This window comes from Macaca fascicularis, chromosome 18, assembly GCF_037993035.2.
Source record: "Macaca fascicularis isolate 582-1 chromosome 18, T2T-MFA8v1.1".
Lineage (NCBI taxonomy): Eukaryota > Metazoa > Chordata > Mammalia > Primates > Cercopithecidae > Macaca > Macaca fascicularis.
Window position 1 is genome coordinate 58,364,969 of NC_088392.1, and position 20,212 is coordinate 58,385,180.

General features: G+C 42.2%; 2 protein-coding genes across 6 annotated transcripts in view; both read right to left on the reverse strand.

Annotated features, from left to right (window-relative positions):
* DSG2 (desmoglein 2) overlaps positions 1-11,111 on the reverse strand; it is a 51,781-nt gene extending 40,670 nt beyond the window's left edge. For 2 of the 5 annotated variants that reach the window (XM_074022677.1, XM_074022675.1), the window contains exon 1: positions 10,875-11,111. Coding sequence is in view for 1 of the 5 variants with exons in the window: in XM_005586969.4 (XP_005587026.3) it covers positions 10,329-10,373 (45 nt within the window). In the remaining 4 variants the exon portion in view is untranslated. Of the gene's footprint in view, positions 1-10,328; positions 10,424-10,541; positions 10,614-10,874 lie in introns of those variants that run through there. The other 3 variants (XM_005586969.4, XM_074022674.1, XM_074022678.1) reach the window with 2 other exon arrangements.
* Positions 11,112-17,589: 6,478 nt separating this feature from the next.
* The window catches only part of DSG3 (desmoglein 3), a 42,829-nt gene continuing 40,206 nt past the window's right edge, over positions 17,590-20,212 (reverse strand). Inside the window, exons 17-18 of the mRNA XM_065533948.1 lie at positions 18,968-19,180; positions 17,590-17,981 (exon numbers count right to left, since the gene is read on the reverse strand). The gene's annotated coding sequence lies outside the window, so the exon portion shown is untranslated. The remainder of the gene's footprint in view (positions 17,982-18,967; positions 19,181-20,212) is intronic.

Here is a 20,212-nt window from a genome sequence, read left to right on the forward strand (position 1 = left end):
TCCTCATCACAAAAAGATTTTTCATTTTACAAGTATTCATCAACTACAATTGAATTACTTTAGGTAGTGTTTTCCCTGGTTTATATCTCTTCTTCTAGTTCAACTTTTACTGGTCCTAAGCATTTGTCACTTAAAAAATACTTTACCATTTTATGGTGTTGGGAAAACTGGCTAGCCACATGCAGAAAACTGAAACTGGACCCCTTCCTTATACCTCATACAAAAATTAACTCAAGATGGATTAAAGACTTAAATGTAAGACCTAAGACCACAAAAACCCTAGAAGAAAACCTAAGCAATACCATTCAGGACATAGGCATGGGCAAGGACTTCATGACTAAAACACCAAAAGCAATGGCAACAAAAGCCAAAATTGACAAACAGGATCTAACTAAACTAAAGAGCTTCTGGGCAGCAAAAGAAACTATCATTAGCATGAACAGGCAACCTACAGAATGGGAGAAAATTTTTGCAATCTATCCATCTGACAAAGGGCTAATATCCAGAATCTACAAGGAACTTAAACAAATTTATCAGAAAATAACACTCAACCCTATCAAAAAGTGGGCGAAGGATATGAACAGACACTTCTCAAAAGAAGACATTTATGCAGCCAACAAACATGAAAAAAAGCTCCTCATCACTGGTCATTAGAGAAATGCAAATCAAAACCACAATGAGATACCATTTCATGCCAGTTAGAATGGCGACCATTAAAAAGTTAGGAAACAACAGATGCTGGAGAGGATGTTGAGAAATAGGAACGCTTTTACACTGTTGGTGGGAGTGTAAATTAGTTCAACCACTGTGGAAGACAATGTGGTGATTCATCAAGGATCTAGAACCAGAAAAACCATTTGACTCAGCCATCCCATTACTGGGTATATACCCAAAAGATTATAAATTATTCTACTATAAAGACACATGCACATGTATGTTTACTGTGGCACTATTCACAATAGCAAAAACTTGGAACCAACCCAAATGCCCATCAGTGATAGACTGGATAAAGAAAATGTGGCACATATACACCATGAAATACTATGCAGCCATAAAAAAGGATGAGCTCATGTCCTTTGCAGGGACATGGATGAAGCTGGAAACCATCATTCTCAGCAAACTATCACAAGAACAGAAAACCAGACACTGCATGTTCTCACTCATAAGTGGGAGTTGAACAATGAGAACACATGGACACAGGGAGGGGAACAGTACACACTGGGGCCTGTTGGGACTGGCGGGGGAGGGGAGAGATAGTATTAGGAGAAATACCTAATACAGATGATGGGCTGATGGGTGCAGCAAACCACCATGGCATGTGTAAACCTATGTAACAAACCTGCACGTTCTGCACATGTACCCCAGAACTTAAAGTATAATTTAAAAAAAAGGAAAAACAATACTTTTTCTTTTCATTGAAGTCATTGTTGGGTTGCTCAAACAAGCAAACCTAACTAAAATACAATTTCAATTCAAAATAGCATTTATTACATGACTAGAAATGTAAAAAAAAAATACCATTTTATTGGTAGGTGTTTTCTGTAATGGCCACAAATGTTTTTGGAATTAGGCAAAATATAAATAAATCTGTACGACAGACTTCACAAAATTTGATAAACAAAAAGTGTAGGCTGTTTCCACTTTTTTGCTGCAGTTATATTCCTGACACTACACTGAAAAGTAAAATGAAGACAATGATTTCTTTTCACTGAGAAGTTTAAGAAAACCAAGAGCTTCAGACTGTCCTTTTTAACCATTAGATGGCACTGGCCTGTCAGTAAGGCAAACTGCAGCAACTACCAGAAATTAACCCACAGGAGACTCCAAGGTCCAAAGTGGGAAGCAAGCATTTCATTAGTCTCAAATAAGTGGATCAGCAAAATTGAAGAGAGTGAAAATCAAGGGCTTTAGAAAGTTGTATGTACAGTTTTGCAGGATTCTCTCTCTGAAATGAGGTAAATCTTAATTTACATTTCTTCTCTTTTTCCTCTCTAGAATGATTCTAATTTGCAGTGAAATTAATTATCTAGTTCCAGAAGTTCAGATCTTATTGATGACTCACTGTAGCAAACTGCTGTGAGGGGAATTCTCGATGTCTCTGGATTGACAGGCATTTGGTGCCAGGTGAACCTGGGTTTGATTCAATTTCACCCATTATTAACTTTCACTAAATCCAGTGACTGGCACACAGCAGATATTTAAAAAATGTCAAGTTCTTGTCCTTACACTCCTTTCTCCACTGTAAGCTCCAGGATTGCAGGGGGCAGTTCACATGCCCTTCGAAGACTGTTGGTCATATAGTGGATGCCCAATTTGTGACTGCTAAATGCATAAAAGTTAAACAAAAATTTACGACTTGGCTGGGTGCAGTGGCTCACGCCTGTAATCCCAGCACTTTGGGAGGCCAAGGCAGGCCAGATCACAAGGTCACGAAATGGAGACCATTCTGGCCAACATGGTGAAACTCTGTCTCTACTAAAAATACGAAAATTAGATGGGCGTGGTGGTATGCACCACGCTACCACCAGCTACTTGGGAGGCTGAGTCAGGAGGATCGCTTGAACCCGGGAGGTGGAGGTTGCAGTGAGCCGAGACTGCACCACTGCACTCCAGCCTGGTGAAAGAGAGAGACTCTGCCTCAAAAAAAAAAAAAAATTACTACTCAACCCACCTGGGCATTAAATAATTCTCTTAAACACATGAAAATCATATCATTATTCCAGCTTTTCTAAACATAGAAAGATACTTTAACTCAGGTTTTTAAAGAATACATCTGTGCCCAAGGCATTTAGCTAGTTTATAGATAAAAGATACAAATATCTTGCTCTGAAGAAGCTTACAGTTTAATAGGAGGATCAAACTAGTATGAGGTACGAAACCTTAATTGTATAACTGACGGCTATAAAAATAGTTCTGGGGAACTCAGAAAAGGCAAGATTACTTCCTTGTGGGGAATTCAGGAGAGGTTTAGCAAGGAGATAGCAATGGTCTTGGCCTTGGAAATGGAAGATCATCTGTTTCTGTGCATATAGGAGGAAGGAAAACGCACAGATGAGAGACTGCATGTGCCAGAACATGGAGATATTTGGACAAAAAAAATGAGAAGTAGTGTAGTTTTGGCACCTAGAACTATACAATGGTGGCAAGTAGAAAATAAGGACAAAGGCTGGGCGCCGTTACTCATGCCTGTAATCCCAGCACTTTGGGAGGCCGAAGCGGGCAGATCACGAAGTTAGGAGACTGAGACCATCCTGGCTAACACGGTGAAACCCCGTCTCTACTAATAATACAAAAAAATTAGCCAGGCGTGGTGGCAGGTGCCTGTAGTCCCAGCTACTTGGGAGGCTGAGGCAGGAGAATGGCGTGAACCCGGGAGGCAGAGCTTGCAGTGAGCCGAGATCGTGCCACTTCTCTCCAGCCTGGGCGACAGAGCGAGACTCCGTCTCAAAAAAACAAAAAGAAAAAAAACAAAAAGAAAAGAAGGACAAAGGGTTGAGCTGAGGTTCTTCACTGATCTTATAAGGAGTGGAGAGTCATTGGCAGCTTCTCATTAGGGAGACTATGTCGCTAGTGATTCTGAAAGATTTTCTGGCAGTACAGTGCAAGATAAAAGGCAGGAGACAGTTCAGAGATTAAAGTACTAAGTTAGGGAGATGGAATGAGGAACAGCATCAGGGGAATGGCAATGAGACAGACGGGTAGAAGTAGGAGCCTTTATGGGGACAAAAATCCTTGGCAATGCCCTGTGTGGGGATAATAGGGAAGGAGTCAGAGGGTGTCAAGGTTTTCAGTCTGAGTAGCTAGAAAGATGCAATTCCCAGAGCACAGACTATAGACATGTTAAGCTCAGGTCCTTGGGAAAGTATTTGAGTAGGGAGGAGAGATGCTAGGTAACAGAGAGCAGGGCAGTGTGGCTCAGTGACGGGCATGGATTGCCTGGCCGCTGGGGACGTTCTCAACATCCACACACACACTGTCCTAAGGGCAGCATCCTCTTGGCCACTGCCATTCTCTCCCACCCCTACTTGATGTCTCCTAGTGATATATGTACTGTGTACCCCTGCACCTGCCCCATTGTGCTTGGCCAGAAAAAAAAGGGGTGAGAAGCACTGCAGGTTCCTGTAAGTGAAAGGAACCCCAGAATACTGAGGAAGCAAAGGAAGGTGATATCTGCACAAGAAATGATATGATTAATGGTGTTAAAAGGAGATGATGACTGAGCTAGTACCCTTGCCCAGTTTCTCAATTAGCACTTTTGGGGTTTAAGGAGACTGGATCATTAAAATGAGGCAGTGGGTACCAAACATTTAGTTTAATGTTTTTGTTTGCATTGTAGGGGGCTTGAAAGAGTGGTTAGATGGAGGTGTTTTAGAACAAGGGAAATCTAAACGGTCTCATCTCCTCTCATCTCCATCCAAAACACTCCCCAGTCAGCCAGTTGGCAACTTCTTGACTGATGAAAATAATCCACAGTCAGGCGTGATTTTGAGGTGAGACCTGGAACAGGGCTTGGCACAGAGTAGGTGCTCAATATTTGTTGAGTGGACGAATGTATCAAGGTGTAATCAACCCAAGAGATATTTGCCTTTCAAAAAGAGGGTCCAGACAAGTAAAATAAATCCCTACTTAGAACCTCTTACTATTTGCCTATCAGTTTCTCAATGTGGATGCTATAAGCATTTTGGATAGAAAAATTCTTCACATGTGCCCAATTCTTGAAGGTTCTACAGAATGTAGGAGACTTAGTGTCCCTGGGCTTTGGGAACTAAATACCAGGGGCATCCTCAGGCACTGTGACAACCAAAATGCCTTCCCACCCCTTTGGCTCCCAAACCAATCTCCCTATGGCAGCCAGGCTGCTTCTCCCTCCCAGGTACCCCATGGTCTGTGGGCTTTTCTGCCTGGCTTTGATCTTGCTTACCAAGTCCTCAATGCCTCTTGCCTCTCTTTTTAACCAGGCAAAATTATACTTAATCACTCAAATCCTATAAAATCCTATCTCTTCTTTCTTGACCCTTTCCTGACCATCTCAACCAAAGCCCATCTTTCATTTATTTAGTGATGTGAATACCTCCCTAAAAACGCTTCCTTGGCAATTAGCTTTTTGGGGCTTCTGTTGGCTTGAAGGCCTATCTTCCTATACATTCTTCTGCCTCACTTTCTATGTTCAAGCAACAATGAACGTTTAGGTTCCTCTGCAGAACCATGAACTGTTGTTTTCAGGCCTTTGTAGATGCTCTTCTCTCTACCTAGAATCTATTTCTCTTCTTATCATCTCATTAATTTGTAATTATTCTCAGATACTAGCTGGGATACCCAGTGCTGAGACAGTTGCTCCTTCTGTAGGCTCTATGGTATTATGTTTCTCTATTATTACTCTTCTTACTCTATTGTTACCCATTTGGAAGTTAACTATTTACTTGCTGCACTATTCATTAGACTGTAAGCACCATGTGGGCAGAACATGTCTGGCTTTTTTATAGTTTCCCAGTGTTTAGCACATTGCCTAGCATCAAGCAGGGATTCACTAAACACAGGTCATGTGTGTTTGGTTTCTTTTCTTATGGACATTTCTCATCTCACTATAGACCATGGTATGAATTCTTTTGTTCCAGCTTCTTCACTCTAATCACCAAGCTTTGCATATGATAAAAACTTAATAAAAAACAAAACTGAGAAGATAGTTTTTCATCATATACAGACTATATGTTTACAAGCTGTTATCAAAGCTACTGAAATCTGTGGCAGAGTGAAAGGGGAAAAAAACTGTGATTAAAAATTGCTCAAATAGATCTAAAAGTCCTTTATGCTTTCAATTAAAGTTCCTTCCTTTCTTCCTTCTTCCCTCCCTCCCTTCCTTCTTTTTTTTTTTTTTGACAGAGTCCCCCTGTCACCCAGGCTGGAGTGCAGTGGCACAATCTCGGCTCACTGCAACCTTCGCCTCCCAGGTTCAAGTGATTCTCGTGCCTCAGCCTCCTGAGTAACTGGGACTACAGGCATGCGTCATCACACCCAGCTAATTTTTTGTATTTGTAGTCGAGGCGGGGTTTCACCATGCTGGCCAGGCTGGTCTCAAACTCTCTGACTTCAGGTGATCTGCCCACCTTGGCCTCCCAAAGTGCTGGGATTACAAGCGTGAGCCACCGTGCCCAGCCTAAAGTTTCTAATTTTAATTACAATTTGGCAGTTTTCAAAAATACCAATCCGTATTCAATGTGTAATTTTTCCCATGTAAATTTTTCTATGTCATAAACTATTTTGCAAAATATAGACCAGTAATTCTCATGCTTGCAACTGTCTGACAATTAGATCAATTGGGAAGTTTCTATAAATACATATTTATATTGTAGTGAGCCTGCCCCAGGGCTCACTACACCCACACACCACAGAATATTAACCTTGGAAATTTTAATCTAGCTTATTGGGGATTTCTAATAATCAGAGAGAATGTAGATCAATGAATGCTCATGTCTTTTTGTAAAGTACTTGCCTTAAGTTATAATTAAAGAAAATTTTTGTTAAGAGCTGCCATTTTCCCATTACCTACTAACTTTTAGAAACAAAAACCAGCAAGAAATCCATGTTTCTAAAATCCTTGGATAATTGATTATTCTTATGGCTTCAATATTCACCATCTAATTTATACTTAAATGTATTCTTTAATATGTGCTATTCAGTTGTATATTAGAACACTAAGCATAACTCTGATATTATTGATAATTTATAGATAGTTGAATCCACTTGTTATGGATCAAATTATGACCTCTAAAAGATAATATATTGAAGTGCTAACCACCAGTACCTCAGAATGTGACCTTATTTGCAAATAGGGTCTCTGTAGATTTAACCAAGTTGAGGTCATTATTTTGGGGTATAATCCAGTACAACCGATGTTCTTATAAAATGGGGAAATTTGGAGAAGGACACAGACATGCACAGAGGCAAGACAATATAAAGAGACAAAAGAGAGAATGCCATGCGCAGATGGAGGATTGGAGTAATGAATGCACCTACAAGAGGAGGAATGCCAAAGATTGCCAACAAACCAGCACACACTTGGAAGAGGAAAGGAAGGAAACTGGTTTCAGAGGGAGCATGGCCTTGCCCACACCTTGATTTTGGATTTCTAGCCTCTGGAACTGTGAGATCACACATTTTTTGTTATTTTAAGCCACCCAGTTTTTAGCACTTTGTTACAGCAGTCCTAGCAAACTAACACCCTACTAAATATGGCTGCTTACAGTGTGATCTGCTGCCATTGAATCCTTAAAATGTAGTTAGACTTTAGCACAAGCTTCATTCGTCGAACCCAAACTTGAAGCAACCATCAGGAAATCTCTCACCCACGAGCCCTCCTTGGCAATTTGGCGAGGCCTCTGAACCCCTTCTCAGATTAACAACTTCAAATTTATAAAATAAAATACAGGGGATTATCAATGAACCCAATTATATTGAAATAGTTATCAGCATTTTAAAAATACCAATTTGTGATACAGCAATATCATGTATTTTGTTATTAACGCATCAAGTAAAAGATCTAGTAGAAAGTCTATTAGTGATGTTGAGAATAAATGGTATTTTGAGATCACCATAAGAAGATATAAAGGTATTTGTGAATTCTATTGTGATAGTCACAGCTACTGCTCACACTACTATGGCAGTGTCTTCCCCACACTCATCATTTAAAGAAATACTACATTTCAGTCAGAAGGTAGTTAAAATATATATGTAATTAATTCCTTGCCATCTCTAGGAACCCCTTGAATTCTATCTGTGAACCATTTGGGAGTCGATGGATTGCAGACAAAGAACGCTTGAAGAGGAAACATTCTCTAATTTTACTCAGAAAATTATTTCTTTTTCCCATTTTGATACAGCTGGCCTAAATGTGTGATAGCTATGTGGGTGACACAGCGACCTTCTGTACTGCTGAGGAAAGCAAAAGGCCACGTGTCATAGACTCCACTGCAGGCTTCGTTCTGAATGGGGTTTGGGTTCAATCAGTATTTACATGAGATTTGAAAGAAGGAAGTGAAACAGAGCTCTGTGCCTGCTGTTTTTCCTGGCAAGCAGATGTGGATGTAAGGAGCTGGATTCTTTGTAGTCATCTTATTATGGCTCTAGTTATTAGATTCGTGAATACCAAGAGGCAAGGTACAAACATCCATGTTGTTATGCATCCTAGCAGATGTGGCATGCATGGGTCTGCAGGTGGTAGCCAAAGTAGCACCCTGATCACAGCAGTTTCCAGACTGTGGGAGTGGCAGGGCAGTTCCTGGTCACAGGAGAGGCAGCAGCTCCCTAAGCAGTGTGGCACTGCTGTGTGGCTTTGAAGTCATTACTGACAGCTCAAATGGGAGTCTTCTCAATCCTTCCTACACTTAGGTAGTCAGTTTAGTGCCCCGAAATAAACCTATTCTTACTTTAAATAGCTAGAGTAAATTCCGTTACCTGCAACTGAACTCTGACCTAACAGACTACAATTTATATTCCTTCCAGTGAAGGACCTGTTTCCTTGGCAACTACTTCTGTCAGATGAGTTGCTTTCCTTTTTTTTTTTTTTCTAACCAAAAAACTACAACTGCAAACACACTGAGGGTAAAATGCTGCATTGCCCACTATTCTCTGGACAAAAATAAACATATTCAAATTTATACTGCAGAAAGTTTTATAGAAAATACATAGAACAGTCCAAGAATTTTGCTCCTGTTCCATTGGCTATAGTCACTTTCTAAAGATGTTTATTACTGCCCAATAAGGTAAAAGTATCAAATTGCTAAAGTGAAAGATATGCCTAATTTGTTTACCTGCTACTCTGTGAGTGTACAAATTGGCCTGATAGCTATATTATTTGAAGATTAAAGGTCTTTTGTTTTCATATATGGAAAGAATATGTAACTCTCAAAGTGAGCAAGGTGTCACACTAGCTTGGAAATTCTTCTTAACCAAGGAAACATCAAGGTGAGAGGATTAGTTGTTTTGCCATCCCGGAGGCTAAAAACGAAGCCCCAAATCATGTTTTAGAAAAGTTTTGTCAACAAAATGAACTTTCATTGAAAGTTACCTCAAAGTTACCTGGGCAAAACGAAATGGATAAATAGAACACGAAAATGAACTGTGTGCTAGGCCTGGACGTCCTAATTATCATGCTCTTCCACCTGAAAGTTCATGGAAATCTCTAGACTGGATTTAGTCACGCCTTTTTCCGTTTTGAGACACACACACACACACACACACACACACACACACACGATTTTCTTCCATATCACACCAAAACTCTAGGATAGAAGGGCTCATGTTTTGGAAGTTAGAACTTTGAATACAGTGAATGTATTTGCGTTTTTAATTATTACATAAGAAAACTGAGTATGATTTTGCATCTAATCTCTGTAAACACATATTTGTGAACTCTCTGGAAGGTGAACTCACACCTATATTTTCAGAATAACTGTCACTTTATTAAAACCCATTTAGTAAACCCCTATCAGCGACACACATACGCGCAACCACTTAAACAAAAAACCAACAGTTTAAAATCCAATTTGAGCATAAGAACTCTAGATCCAGGGACTGAACGTCGTCTCCGGGGATTGAGGGGTGGGGCGTGGAGGAGGGGGCGCTACACTTCCATTTTCTGTAACCTTTTAAACGAATAAGTCTTCAAACTATTACATATGTTTATTATCTTAAATACTGGAAAACTTGTGAAACACCGACTCCACGAACTTTAAGTTAAAACTATATGTGGGTGATCCACTTATAAGCTTTGTAAATTACACCTTTTTTAAAAAAGAAACTACTTTTAGCCAACTTTTTGCACTCTAAGAATACAAGTATGTTCCTGGTTTCCCCAGTGCACTGGCTTGTGTCGGCGGCTAGAGGAGCTGGGGAATCCTAGGGAAATTCAAGGAACGTGGAAGTGGCGCGGGGTTGTTCCCTACTGCCCCCAGGTTTCTCATCCCGGAGACTCTAAACAAAGCCCCCGACTCCCAGCAATGGTGTTCCCCGCCCCAGGACTCACTACACCCGCACACCACAGAAAAGGGCGCTGGGGCCTGGGTGACGCGGGAAGGAAAACACAACTTCGACAGGTCGCAACCTACCCTCCTGGCTCCAGCCAAGCGGTTTTTCCGAAGCCCCAGGTCTGAACTCGCCGCAGCCTGCCCGGCCCTTTCCCACCTCGGGCAGTAGGAGGGAGCGCCGGGCTGGCGGGCGGCCGGGCGGCTAACGCGCACAAGGGCGGCGGGCAAGTCTGGGCGCGAGCTCTAGACCTTGCCCACCGACGCCCTCCCCGGCGGGGGCTCCCCTGCCCCGTTCGCGGCACTTACCAGGAGAAGCAGCAGGGCGTACGAGCGTCCCGGGCTCCGCGCCATCGCACCCTCGCCTCCGCCTCCCGCCGTTGCACCGCTCCGCGCCGCCGCCTGCCCCGAGCGCGCACTCGGCTCCTCCCTGGCCCCGGCCCGGCCAGGCCAACCACCCTCTCCCTCCCCGCCCCGAGGCAGTCTTCCCCGTGGCTGCCGCGCGGCCCAGCCCAGCCCAACCCTAAGGCGCGGCTCCAGGTGTGGCCGCTGCGAGAAAATGGAGCCCGGGGCCGGCCCGGGCCGCTCTTACACAGGTGGGGAGTTCCGCAGAGGAGGGAGGCGCGGGGTGGACTCCCGCCCCCTCGCACTCGCACCTGGGACCGTGACGTCCCTGGGTTGCAGACTGTGGGTGGCTGGCCCCGCCCCGCCGTTCTTTCCTTCCCGACCCCCTCCTCTCTGGAGAATGGCGGGAGGAGGGACCCTCCTGGAGGGGCTCGAGCTTGGTAGCGCGCAGATTGCAGGGCCCCGGCCCAAGGACAAAAGCTCCACAGAGCAGAGTCCTGCGGGACTAACCTGCCCAGTGGCTGCGGGGCCAGGACGCCCAGCGCCGCCCAAAGGTCCCGCGCTTTGTGATTGTGCTTTGGGCCCGGAGCGCAGGTGGCACTGGTGACATGGGGACCCGCGTTCTCAGGGAAGCTGCGACCGCGGTGCGTTCGGCCCCATCTCCGGGAGCGGAGGTCGTGGAGCAGAATTTCAGGTGGCTGTCTCCGCAAAGGCTACTCTTCCCTACGGCCCTTCACTGCTTCCAACACGTTTGCAGCTTATCTGGCTCAGGGAGAAACAATCCCCAGAGGTCAAAAAGGACAATTCTTGGCCTGGGAGAAAACTCTGGGTTTTACGGGACATATATATACTCTTTGATATGATTTACAAATTATATTACACCACTAGCTAGATCAGAGGCCCCGCTCCAAGAGTAACTAGCTGGGTGGCCTGGACTAGCCTCTTTGAGCCTCAGTTTCCAGATCTGTCAAATGGGATTAATACCGACCAACGCACAGGGATGTTTTGAGAACGAAATTGGAACTTAAGCGTTCAATAAATAATTTTTAAAATTAGAACAGTATGGTTGCGAGGTAAGATGTTACACTGAAATCTTCTTGAAAAGCAGAAACTTAGTATGGGCATCCAAACACTAGAATCAGCGCCGGATTAGGAAACTTGCAAGAAATGTAACGACTGGAAGTAGCTGACGAGCCTATTCTGTGCGGGCAAGGGGAGAAGACAAGACGCAGACACACAATACCTTTAAGGGTAAACAACCTTTATCCCAATTACATGGCAATGCGGATATAATAAGGGAATGATATACTAAGCAAATTGCAATGGGAAGGGGAGAAGGGAAAAGATATATTTATATTTACACTCACCAGACTGTGGAGGATTCGCCACCAGACCCGGAAGCAACAGCCTGGGCTCTAGAGGCGGCCACTACACTCACCAGACTACAGAGGATTCTCGAAGTTTCTGCATGCTCTGGGACCCTAGCTCTTTTTGTAACCAGTTGTTTGGCATGAGACCCAGTGACAAGGGCTCTTCCCGACTGGGCTCAAGGAACACAAAAAGGTCAACTTGTTTTTGCGATTGTCTGTTGTTTAACAACAACTAACAAATAGGAATAGATTAAATAGAGATTTCTTTGAAATAGAGCTGGATGAATTCCTCAAGGGGCTCACACTTGGTGACCATTGTTCCTGTCCATGTTCAGTTGAGTTCAAATTTAATATTTAACTTTTCCTCCACGTTCAGCTTCAATTTGATAATCAATTGCAGGAAAATACCCCTACAGATACATGGGGAAGGCATAGTTGATCTAGATTACAGATACAGGGTAAACACAGGAGAATTAAAAGCAACAATAATAACCACACCACCATGGCTTTGCAAGGAGAGTAATATTGTAAGAATTGTCAGGGATATACCCATAACATCCAGTACGCAGTAAGGCGCAAACCCCTCCTTGGGTTGCAGTAAGCATATCTAATGCCATTCCATTTGCAACACAACAGTACGCAGCTGAGCAAATTCATCTGCTAACAACATACGTCCAGTGCTACTATCATTAAGAGCTTTTCTTAGAAGTAAGCTTAATATTTTAATTGGTTGCTGAAGCAGGATTACATCGGCCGCAGGGGAGAATACTGTGATAGGGTACCACCCCTAGGGAGTCGGGTGCACTCGTAACCAGGGATGTTTGTGAGCATCTAGATTACTGGGGAGGGCAATATTATCCCGGATGGTGAATGGAATTAATGGCCATCCCAAAGTGCATCTCCCCATCCAATGTGGGGGCAGGTATTGCCACCCATAGGATCCGCACACCCAGAGGGCCCCCCAGGGGATAGCAATGGAATTACTGTAATCATAATGTACTCATGTGTTATAAAAGTAGGAAAAAGACTGTTTCACTGGGGATAATGTTGATTTGGAGCATGTGTTGACAGTGTCTGGCAGTAGAAACCCCAGAGCACCAAGCCTTGGTTTGGTCAAAGAAAGTCCAGGTTGGATTGCAAGTGTTGTTGTTGTGGTCCCATTTGTAGCGACATAGTCATTCAGAAATGTTAGCAGGGAGGATTCTCCAAGGTAGCCCATTCCCAGCGGCCTCCAGCAACTCAATGCATAGCCAACATAGACTGCGATTGGCTTCTTCTGCAGTGGTGGCTACCCAGTTGATGAATTTAATCTTGGCCTCAGACACAAAGACACAGGTGCTGACCATTAGTAGATAGGTTATTCCCTGTGATAACAAAAACGGAGGGGAATATATTATTTTTCTTCTTTAGGAAATTGTACTCTGCTTCATTTTCTGCTCCTATAGCTACAAGGTCACCAGTCTTAAGGGTGGGACCTGATGGATGCTGTACCCAAATTTTGGCTCTAGGATTTTGGCTCCAGGATCTGAATTCCCCAGTTCTGTATGTAGCAGCCTCTGTTGGGGCAGAGATTTCCTCAGGGGTAATTGTTGACAAGGTTCCACAAACAATTGAGCAACTCGCATCTGAGGTTTTATAGCAAAAGAATCTGGAGTGGTATTGTATAAAATGATCTTTAACTCTCCCTGGTAATCACTATCAATTATACCATACGTTATAAAGCCTCTCATTGCAAGTCTTGAACATGTTGTAATCCATTCGTCCACATTCAAGTTTGCAATTATGGTGGAAATTTTGGCCTGTTGATCTGCCTGCCGATGAAATAGTCTTTCAAGAGAAAACAGAGACGCATGAGCATCAACATGGAAAACAGTGATAATGGTAGTGTGTGCCAGGATTCAGATGTCTTCCCCGTATTGTTTACCCCAAACCTCTTTGTTCCCAATTAACCATTTGTTTTGTTACTGTTGGGGCATCCAGGTAGGAAGAACATTTGCTACTGACCAAGAGTTGGTATTCAAGTGACAAATCCCTCTGGCCTCCTCCTGAATAGCTCAGAGGACCACTACTAGTTCAGCCAACTGGCTGCTCCCACCCCTTCCTTCATCAGAAATGCTTATGCTTTTTAACAGGGTTATGAGCCATCACCTTCTAGCATCGGGTCCCATCAATGTATTTGGTAGATCCATCAGTAAACCAAGCATGTTTCTGATCCTCTGGGCTTAGTTCTTTAAAGGATTTGCCCCATTGGACGGGGGAGGTTTCCTTCCCTATCTGTAGGACTTGCTTGGTGATTTCCTGAGCTGGCAAGTTTTGTATATCCTCATGTAAAAGTGATACCCCTGTTGGTTTTGGCTTAGCCTGGTCTTGTACGTACCATTTCCACTTGATGATGCTACTTTCCCTATCTGGTAAGCTTTGGGGGAACTCATGACCCAAGTCATAATAGGAATTTCAGGCCTCATAAAGACATCATGGTTGAAGCAGAGGTGCGCCATTCCAGCAAAGCCCAATAGCAAGCTAACAATTGCTTCTAGAAAGGTGTATAAGCTTTGCCATCCTCTGGCAGTTTTCAGGTCCAAAACCCCACAGGTACTGTCTTCCCATCTTGTTTCTGCCTAAGGCTCTGATTAGCATGTTGATCTAGGACAGTTACTTGCAGTTCTGCTGGGCCATCCTGTATGGGCCATAGATCCAGGACCAGTTGCACTGCTTGTTTAGCTTGTTCAAAAGCCATGCTCTCTTCCTCTCCCCAGTGAAAGTCATAGCCTTTTCTAGTGACTGCGTGCAGAGGTTGTAAAATGTTACCCAAGTGGGGAATATAATGTCTCCAGAATCCAAGCAAGGCAATAAATTTCTGGACCTCCTTTTTAGTGGTAGGAGTTGCAAATTCTAGTATTTTAGCTTAGCCTTTGGTAAAATGGACTATTTCCCTGCATTCCATAGGATGCCAAGAAATTTTACTATTTGTGTAGGTCCTTGAATTTTACTGGGGTTGATTTCCCATTCTTGAGACAGGAGCTGGGTTTTACCTGCTCCAATCCCCAGCTCACTAGTTTTTCAGTCTTACCCTGGCTGGGCCACTTGAACAACTGCTTTTTTTAGCAATAGTCTGATAGCTTTGAGCCTGATTAGTCAAGACATAGGCCTGGCATTGGGCCAGGGTGAGTCTGGAAGTCAGATTAGCATTTTCCTTTTCCAGCTTACATTTCTCTTGTAGCAACCAGTCCTTATCTTGATACATTAACTTATAAGCAGTAAGCAAGCACCATCCACACCAGGAAATTCCCTCAGTTTCTTTACCAACTGAGATTCCCTCCAGCACCTCATGCACAGCCAATGGCTCAAAATGCACTAATTTAGATTCCCAATTTTCACACAGTCCAGTTCCGTTAGATCACTCAGTGACCAAGGAGGAAAAGTCGGTGAGTTCCCATCCCAGGATATGGGGACCTCCCAGCCTGATCCTTGTGGTGGAAAAATGGCATGCTTTCACTTTCGGATCCTGTTCATGACCACAAAAACGTTTTGTGCTGGAGACCTGCGAGGGGAGAAGGCATGCACAATACTTTTAACAGTAAACAACCTTTATCCCACGTAAATGGCAATGCAGATATAATAAACAAATGATACAATAAGCCAATGATATAATAAGCAAATTGATATAATAAGCAAATTGCAATGGGAAGGAGAGAAGGGAAAAGATAAATATATATGTATATGTATATATGTGTGTGTGTATATATATATATTTATATTACCTAGACTATGGAGGATTCATCACCAGACAGGGAAGCAACAGCCTGATCTCCAGAGTCGGCCACTCATCCATACACTGACAAGGAGATGTCTCATGAAGCTTCGGTGCAGTCTGGGACTGTAACCAGTTGTTTGACATGAGGCCCAGTCACCAGGGCCCTTCACGACTGGGCTCAAGTAACACAAAAGGTCAACTTGTTTTTGCGATTGTCTGTTGTTTTTCAATAACTAGTGTATAGGTATAGATTGAAATAGAGATTTCTTCAAAACAGTGCTGGATGAATTCCTCAAGGGGCTCACACAACCTCTTCCAGGACTTGATGACCATTGTTTGTGTCCATGTTCAACTGAGTTCAAATGTAATATTTAACTTTTTTCCCATGCCTCTATAAGCATAAAGGGTTATTTGGAGACTAGAAAGAGGGGTTTGGCATTAAATTTGGCTCAAATAGTAGAGTTACTTCTGTGGTTCAAAGTGCCCCCTCACCCTCTGGCAGCATCTCCCAAGTGCCAATCTTCAAGATCTAGTAAGGTCACCACCTCCTCTTTACACTCTTTCTTCCCAGGCCCCCAAGGACCACTGCCTATTTGAGCTGAGAGAAGCACATTGTCCGTATGTTTGGGGCTTAGCTGCTGAGTAGATTTTCTCTTGCAGTTACTTAAGTGACGGTGGCTGAATTAGTTGAGGACTTAGCTCATCACTCTGCTCAGAAGTGCCCCAAACTGTGCTGTGTACTGTGGGATACTCTCAGTAAACTTTTTTACATAATTGAATCTGGAGAAAATATGTCTCAATTTCCACTGCTTTCTCTTGAGCTAGATGGGGGTATTAGCGCACCTTGGTGACACTTCTCATTTGCCATCATGCTAGGAGCACTCCTGATTTAAGAAGTGAGGCTTTTTCCAAATCACTTGCAGAAATAATTGTAGGAAATTATATGTCAGTCCTGCCTTAAATTTGTGCCCTTGCAATTGAGTCCTATAGAGAAGTATTTATGCTTCATTATTAAGACTTCGGTTTCTATTCAGCAATGAAGATAATCGTAGCTTCCAGAATGAGAAATAGCTAATGCAAACTTTATTTCTGTTGTATTTTCAACCTCCCCTGAAGGCTGTCAAAGTTAGTTTCAAGGTAGTATTCCTTCTATAAGACATTTTCCCCAGGACTTTGAGAGAAGGTGCCAATATGTCATCCAATGCCATGTCACTCCTGAATTAGTTCTACTTTAAAAAATCTAAAACTTATGACTCAGGGAGCTGAAGGGACTTCTTGAGAATCAGATGTTTCACAGCATCTCTCTGGCTCTTAACTTCTTTATGCTGGGGTTAGAGTAAATCTCTTTTGTACATCTCTGTGCACAAAAATAAATGTAACCATTACCAAGAAAGGACTAAGGATTTGTTTACAATAAATTGAAGTGTTAATAGGATGTGAAAATTTTAACTTTCATGTTTTCCTCCCCTAAGTTAGTTGAACATTATGGTAAATGTACTTTTCTTAAGACATTTAGAATGGATTGGTTCAAAACATAATTTATGCAAACAATAATTACCTTTAACATCTAGATATATTAAAAATATCTACCTGAATTTATGTTTTCCAGAATACTTTGCTTCACACACATACACAGATGAGAATAATCTTCAAGTGATTAGCTCATTAAAATCACCTCTTTAATATGATCTAAAACAAAAAATACTTTAAAGGGTTTCAGAAAGATCAATGAAAATTAGTATATCTCTTTTCTACTAACACTTCCTCCTTACTCCCAACACATCCTAACATTAAATATTACTATAAAAATGGACAGTTCTTTGCTAAAGGTCTGATAAGTGGCTGATCACTTAATTCCAGTGAAAATTTCATGAGTATATGTATTAGATTTAATGTTTCAGAGGTGAGAGCTAAATCTGGTTGCTATCCTTTTAAAATGCCTTATAAACAAATCATAGAGTTGTGTAGCTGTTATAAAAAAAGGTTATCATGGTCAGGAGGATTACTCATAGAATGTTGATTACTAAAGGGCATATGGGCACAGGACAAAATATGAAATACTCCCAGGTAATCTGAGAAGGGAAATACAAGGAGGAATCTGTTTTTTGGTTTAGCTCTACTAGTTTATTCAATATTTACCTTGTCCCTGTTCAACAAACATTTAATTTTCATTTTATTGGGAATGCAAAATTAAATGCTTTCCCGTATCCAAAGAAACAAGAATACGTGCTTATAAAATAATATAACTATAATTACTTATAAAATAAAATAATATAACCGCCATGGTAGAACTACACATGCAGTATAATATGAACAATGAAGAAGTTTCCCACCTCACACTTTGGACAATGGGATTAGAAAAGGCTTCTTGGAGGAAGTTTGGTGAAGTGATTCTTAAAGGATGAGTAATTGTGAACCAGGTGTTGAATCTGCCTGGGCAGAGGAACTCAAAGCGTAGACGCTGTTGATGAAGAGTCAGGGCTTTTGCTTTAGCTGTGAAAAAAGCTTTCTTTTCATCATGATGACACAAAAAGGGAAATCAGAAGTAAAAACTTCTCTTTTGGTAAAAACATGTTGAATTTGAGACATTAGAACAAAATTCAATTAGAAAAGCCTGGCAAGTCATTTGAAATGAGAAAGGACAACTGCACTGCAAATAGATTTGGGTAGCAGAAATAGTCACCTTATTTTGTTCCCATCTCACTGACTGTTCTTTCTCAATCCATTTCTTACCCTTTGCTGCTTGTAAAATGTGTGTGTCTTCTGAGTTCTGTACTTTGCTTCTTTTCTTCTTACTTAGTAGCAGGTATGATTCTGTGGTCACTTCCATTGTGTAAACTTAGCTTTCTTTCTCAAGCTCGAATCATGGGACATCACTACTTGGATATTTCATGGGAACCTCACACTTTCATAGTAATTTTGTGGGGATATCAAACAGCATATTGACAAAAAAGCTTTCCCTCTGATATGGTTTGGCTGTGTCCCCCACCTAAATGTCATCTCAAATTTTAGCTCCTATAATTCCCACAGTGTGTGGGAGGGACCTGGTGGGAGATAATTGAATCATGGGGGCGGTTTCCCCCATAGTGTTCTCATGGTAGTGAATAAGTCTCACAAGATCTGATGGTTTTATAATGGGTTTCCTCTTTCGCTTGACTGTCATTCTCTCTTCTCTCCCTTCATGTAAGACATGCCTTTGCTTCTCTTTTGCCACAATTGTGAGGCCTCCCCAGCCACGTAGAACTGTGAGCTTACTAAACCTCTTTCCTTTATAAATTACCCAGTCTCAGGTATGTCTTTATTAGCAGCACGAGAACAGATTCATACATCCTCTCTTTACTGTCTCTCTAGTGCAAGCTTGCTACTTCCTCATATGCCCCACTCAGTCAATGGCAGCCTTGCGAACTTGGCCACTCACGCTAGGACCTGAGTGGCATCCTCTATTCCTTTTTCTATACTCTCCGTGTCTAGTTACTTACCTCTCCTTTAGTGCACTGTGGCTCTATCCCAGATGACTCATACAACCTGCATAGCAGCAATCACATTGTAGTTTATGGTTATTTCATCCACGTCTACTACTCCACCCATTTCTTTTTCTCAAAGCTGTTCCTTCTTTGAGAGCAGAGGCTGTATGATATTCACAGTGGGCCCAACCCTCAACATCCAGCACATATCAGATGATCAATTAAGATCTGTTGAAATAAGACCACACAGGAAGGGATTAATTTTAACTAAAAAAGGAGTATTATGAGGAAAAGTGTTTGGAATATCCACTGTGGGTGAATTAGCAGAGGCTCTGGTAAGAAAATGTTGGTCTGTGATATGTGTGTGTACATGCATTTGCACACACATGCACACATGTTAGTTGTGCACATGTGTTTTCCCTAACACTGCAGCCCAGGGCAGAATAAGGATGGCAGCTGGTAGGTGTAAGTCAGGGTTGTAGAGTGGCCTGACGGACAGTTAAGAGGTGTAAGTATCCAGGAAAGATCAACTATTATTTTGATGTTTTTCTAGGTCCACATTGACAACATCTTATGGAAATATCTATGTAAAACATCTCTAAAGAGAACTGAGCTAGGCACTGAGGACAATATCACACATACAAAGATGATAAACAAGATCTATAACAAAAGGCTGAAAGTGCTGGGAATATTTAACCTAGTAAAGAATAAAGTGGTCAGGTGCAGTGGCTCAAGCCCATAATCCCAGCACTTTGGGCGACCTAGGTGGGTGAACCACCTGAGATCAGCAGTTGAAGACCAGCCCAACCAACATGGTGAAACCCCATCTCTGCTAAATATAAAAAATTAGCTGAGCGTGATGGTGCATGCCTGTAATCCCAGCTACTTGGGAGGCTGAGGCAGGAGAATTGCTTGAACCTGGGAGGTGAAGGTTGCAGTGAGTCGAGATTGCACCTGTGCACTCCAGCCTGAGCAACAAGAGTGAAACTCCGTCTCAAAAAAAAAAAAAAAAAAAAAAAAAAGAATAAAGTGACAGTATCAGAAAAATAATATAAAAGCCCTAAAAATCATTTCTGTAAGGAATATATTCCTATTGCTTCTTTAAGAGGAAATATGTTTAAGTTTCAGAGGAAAAGGTTTAGGTTAGAAACTGTAACTTTCCATTCCATAAAAAAAGCTTTATGAAAAGAAAAGAAAAAAGGTATAAGTATCCAGGATACTCCTGGAATTGAGTGTGGTCACGAGGAAGACAGACAGGCT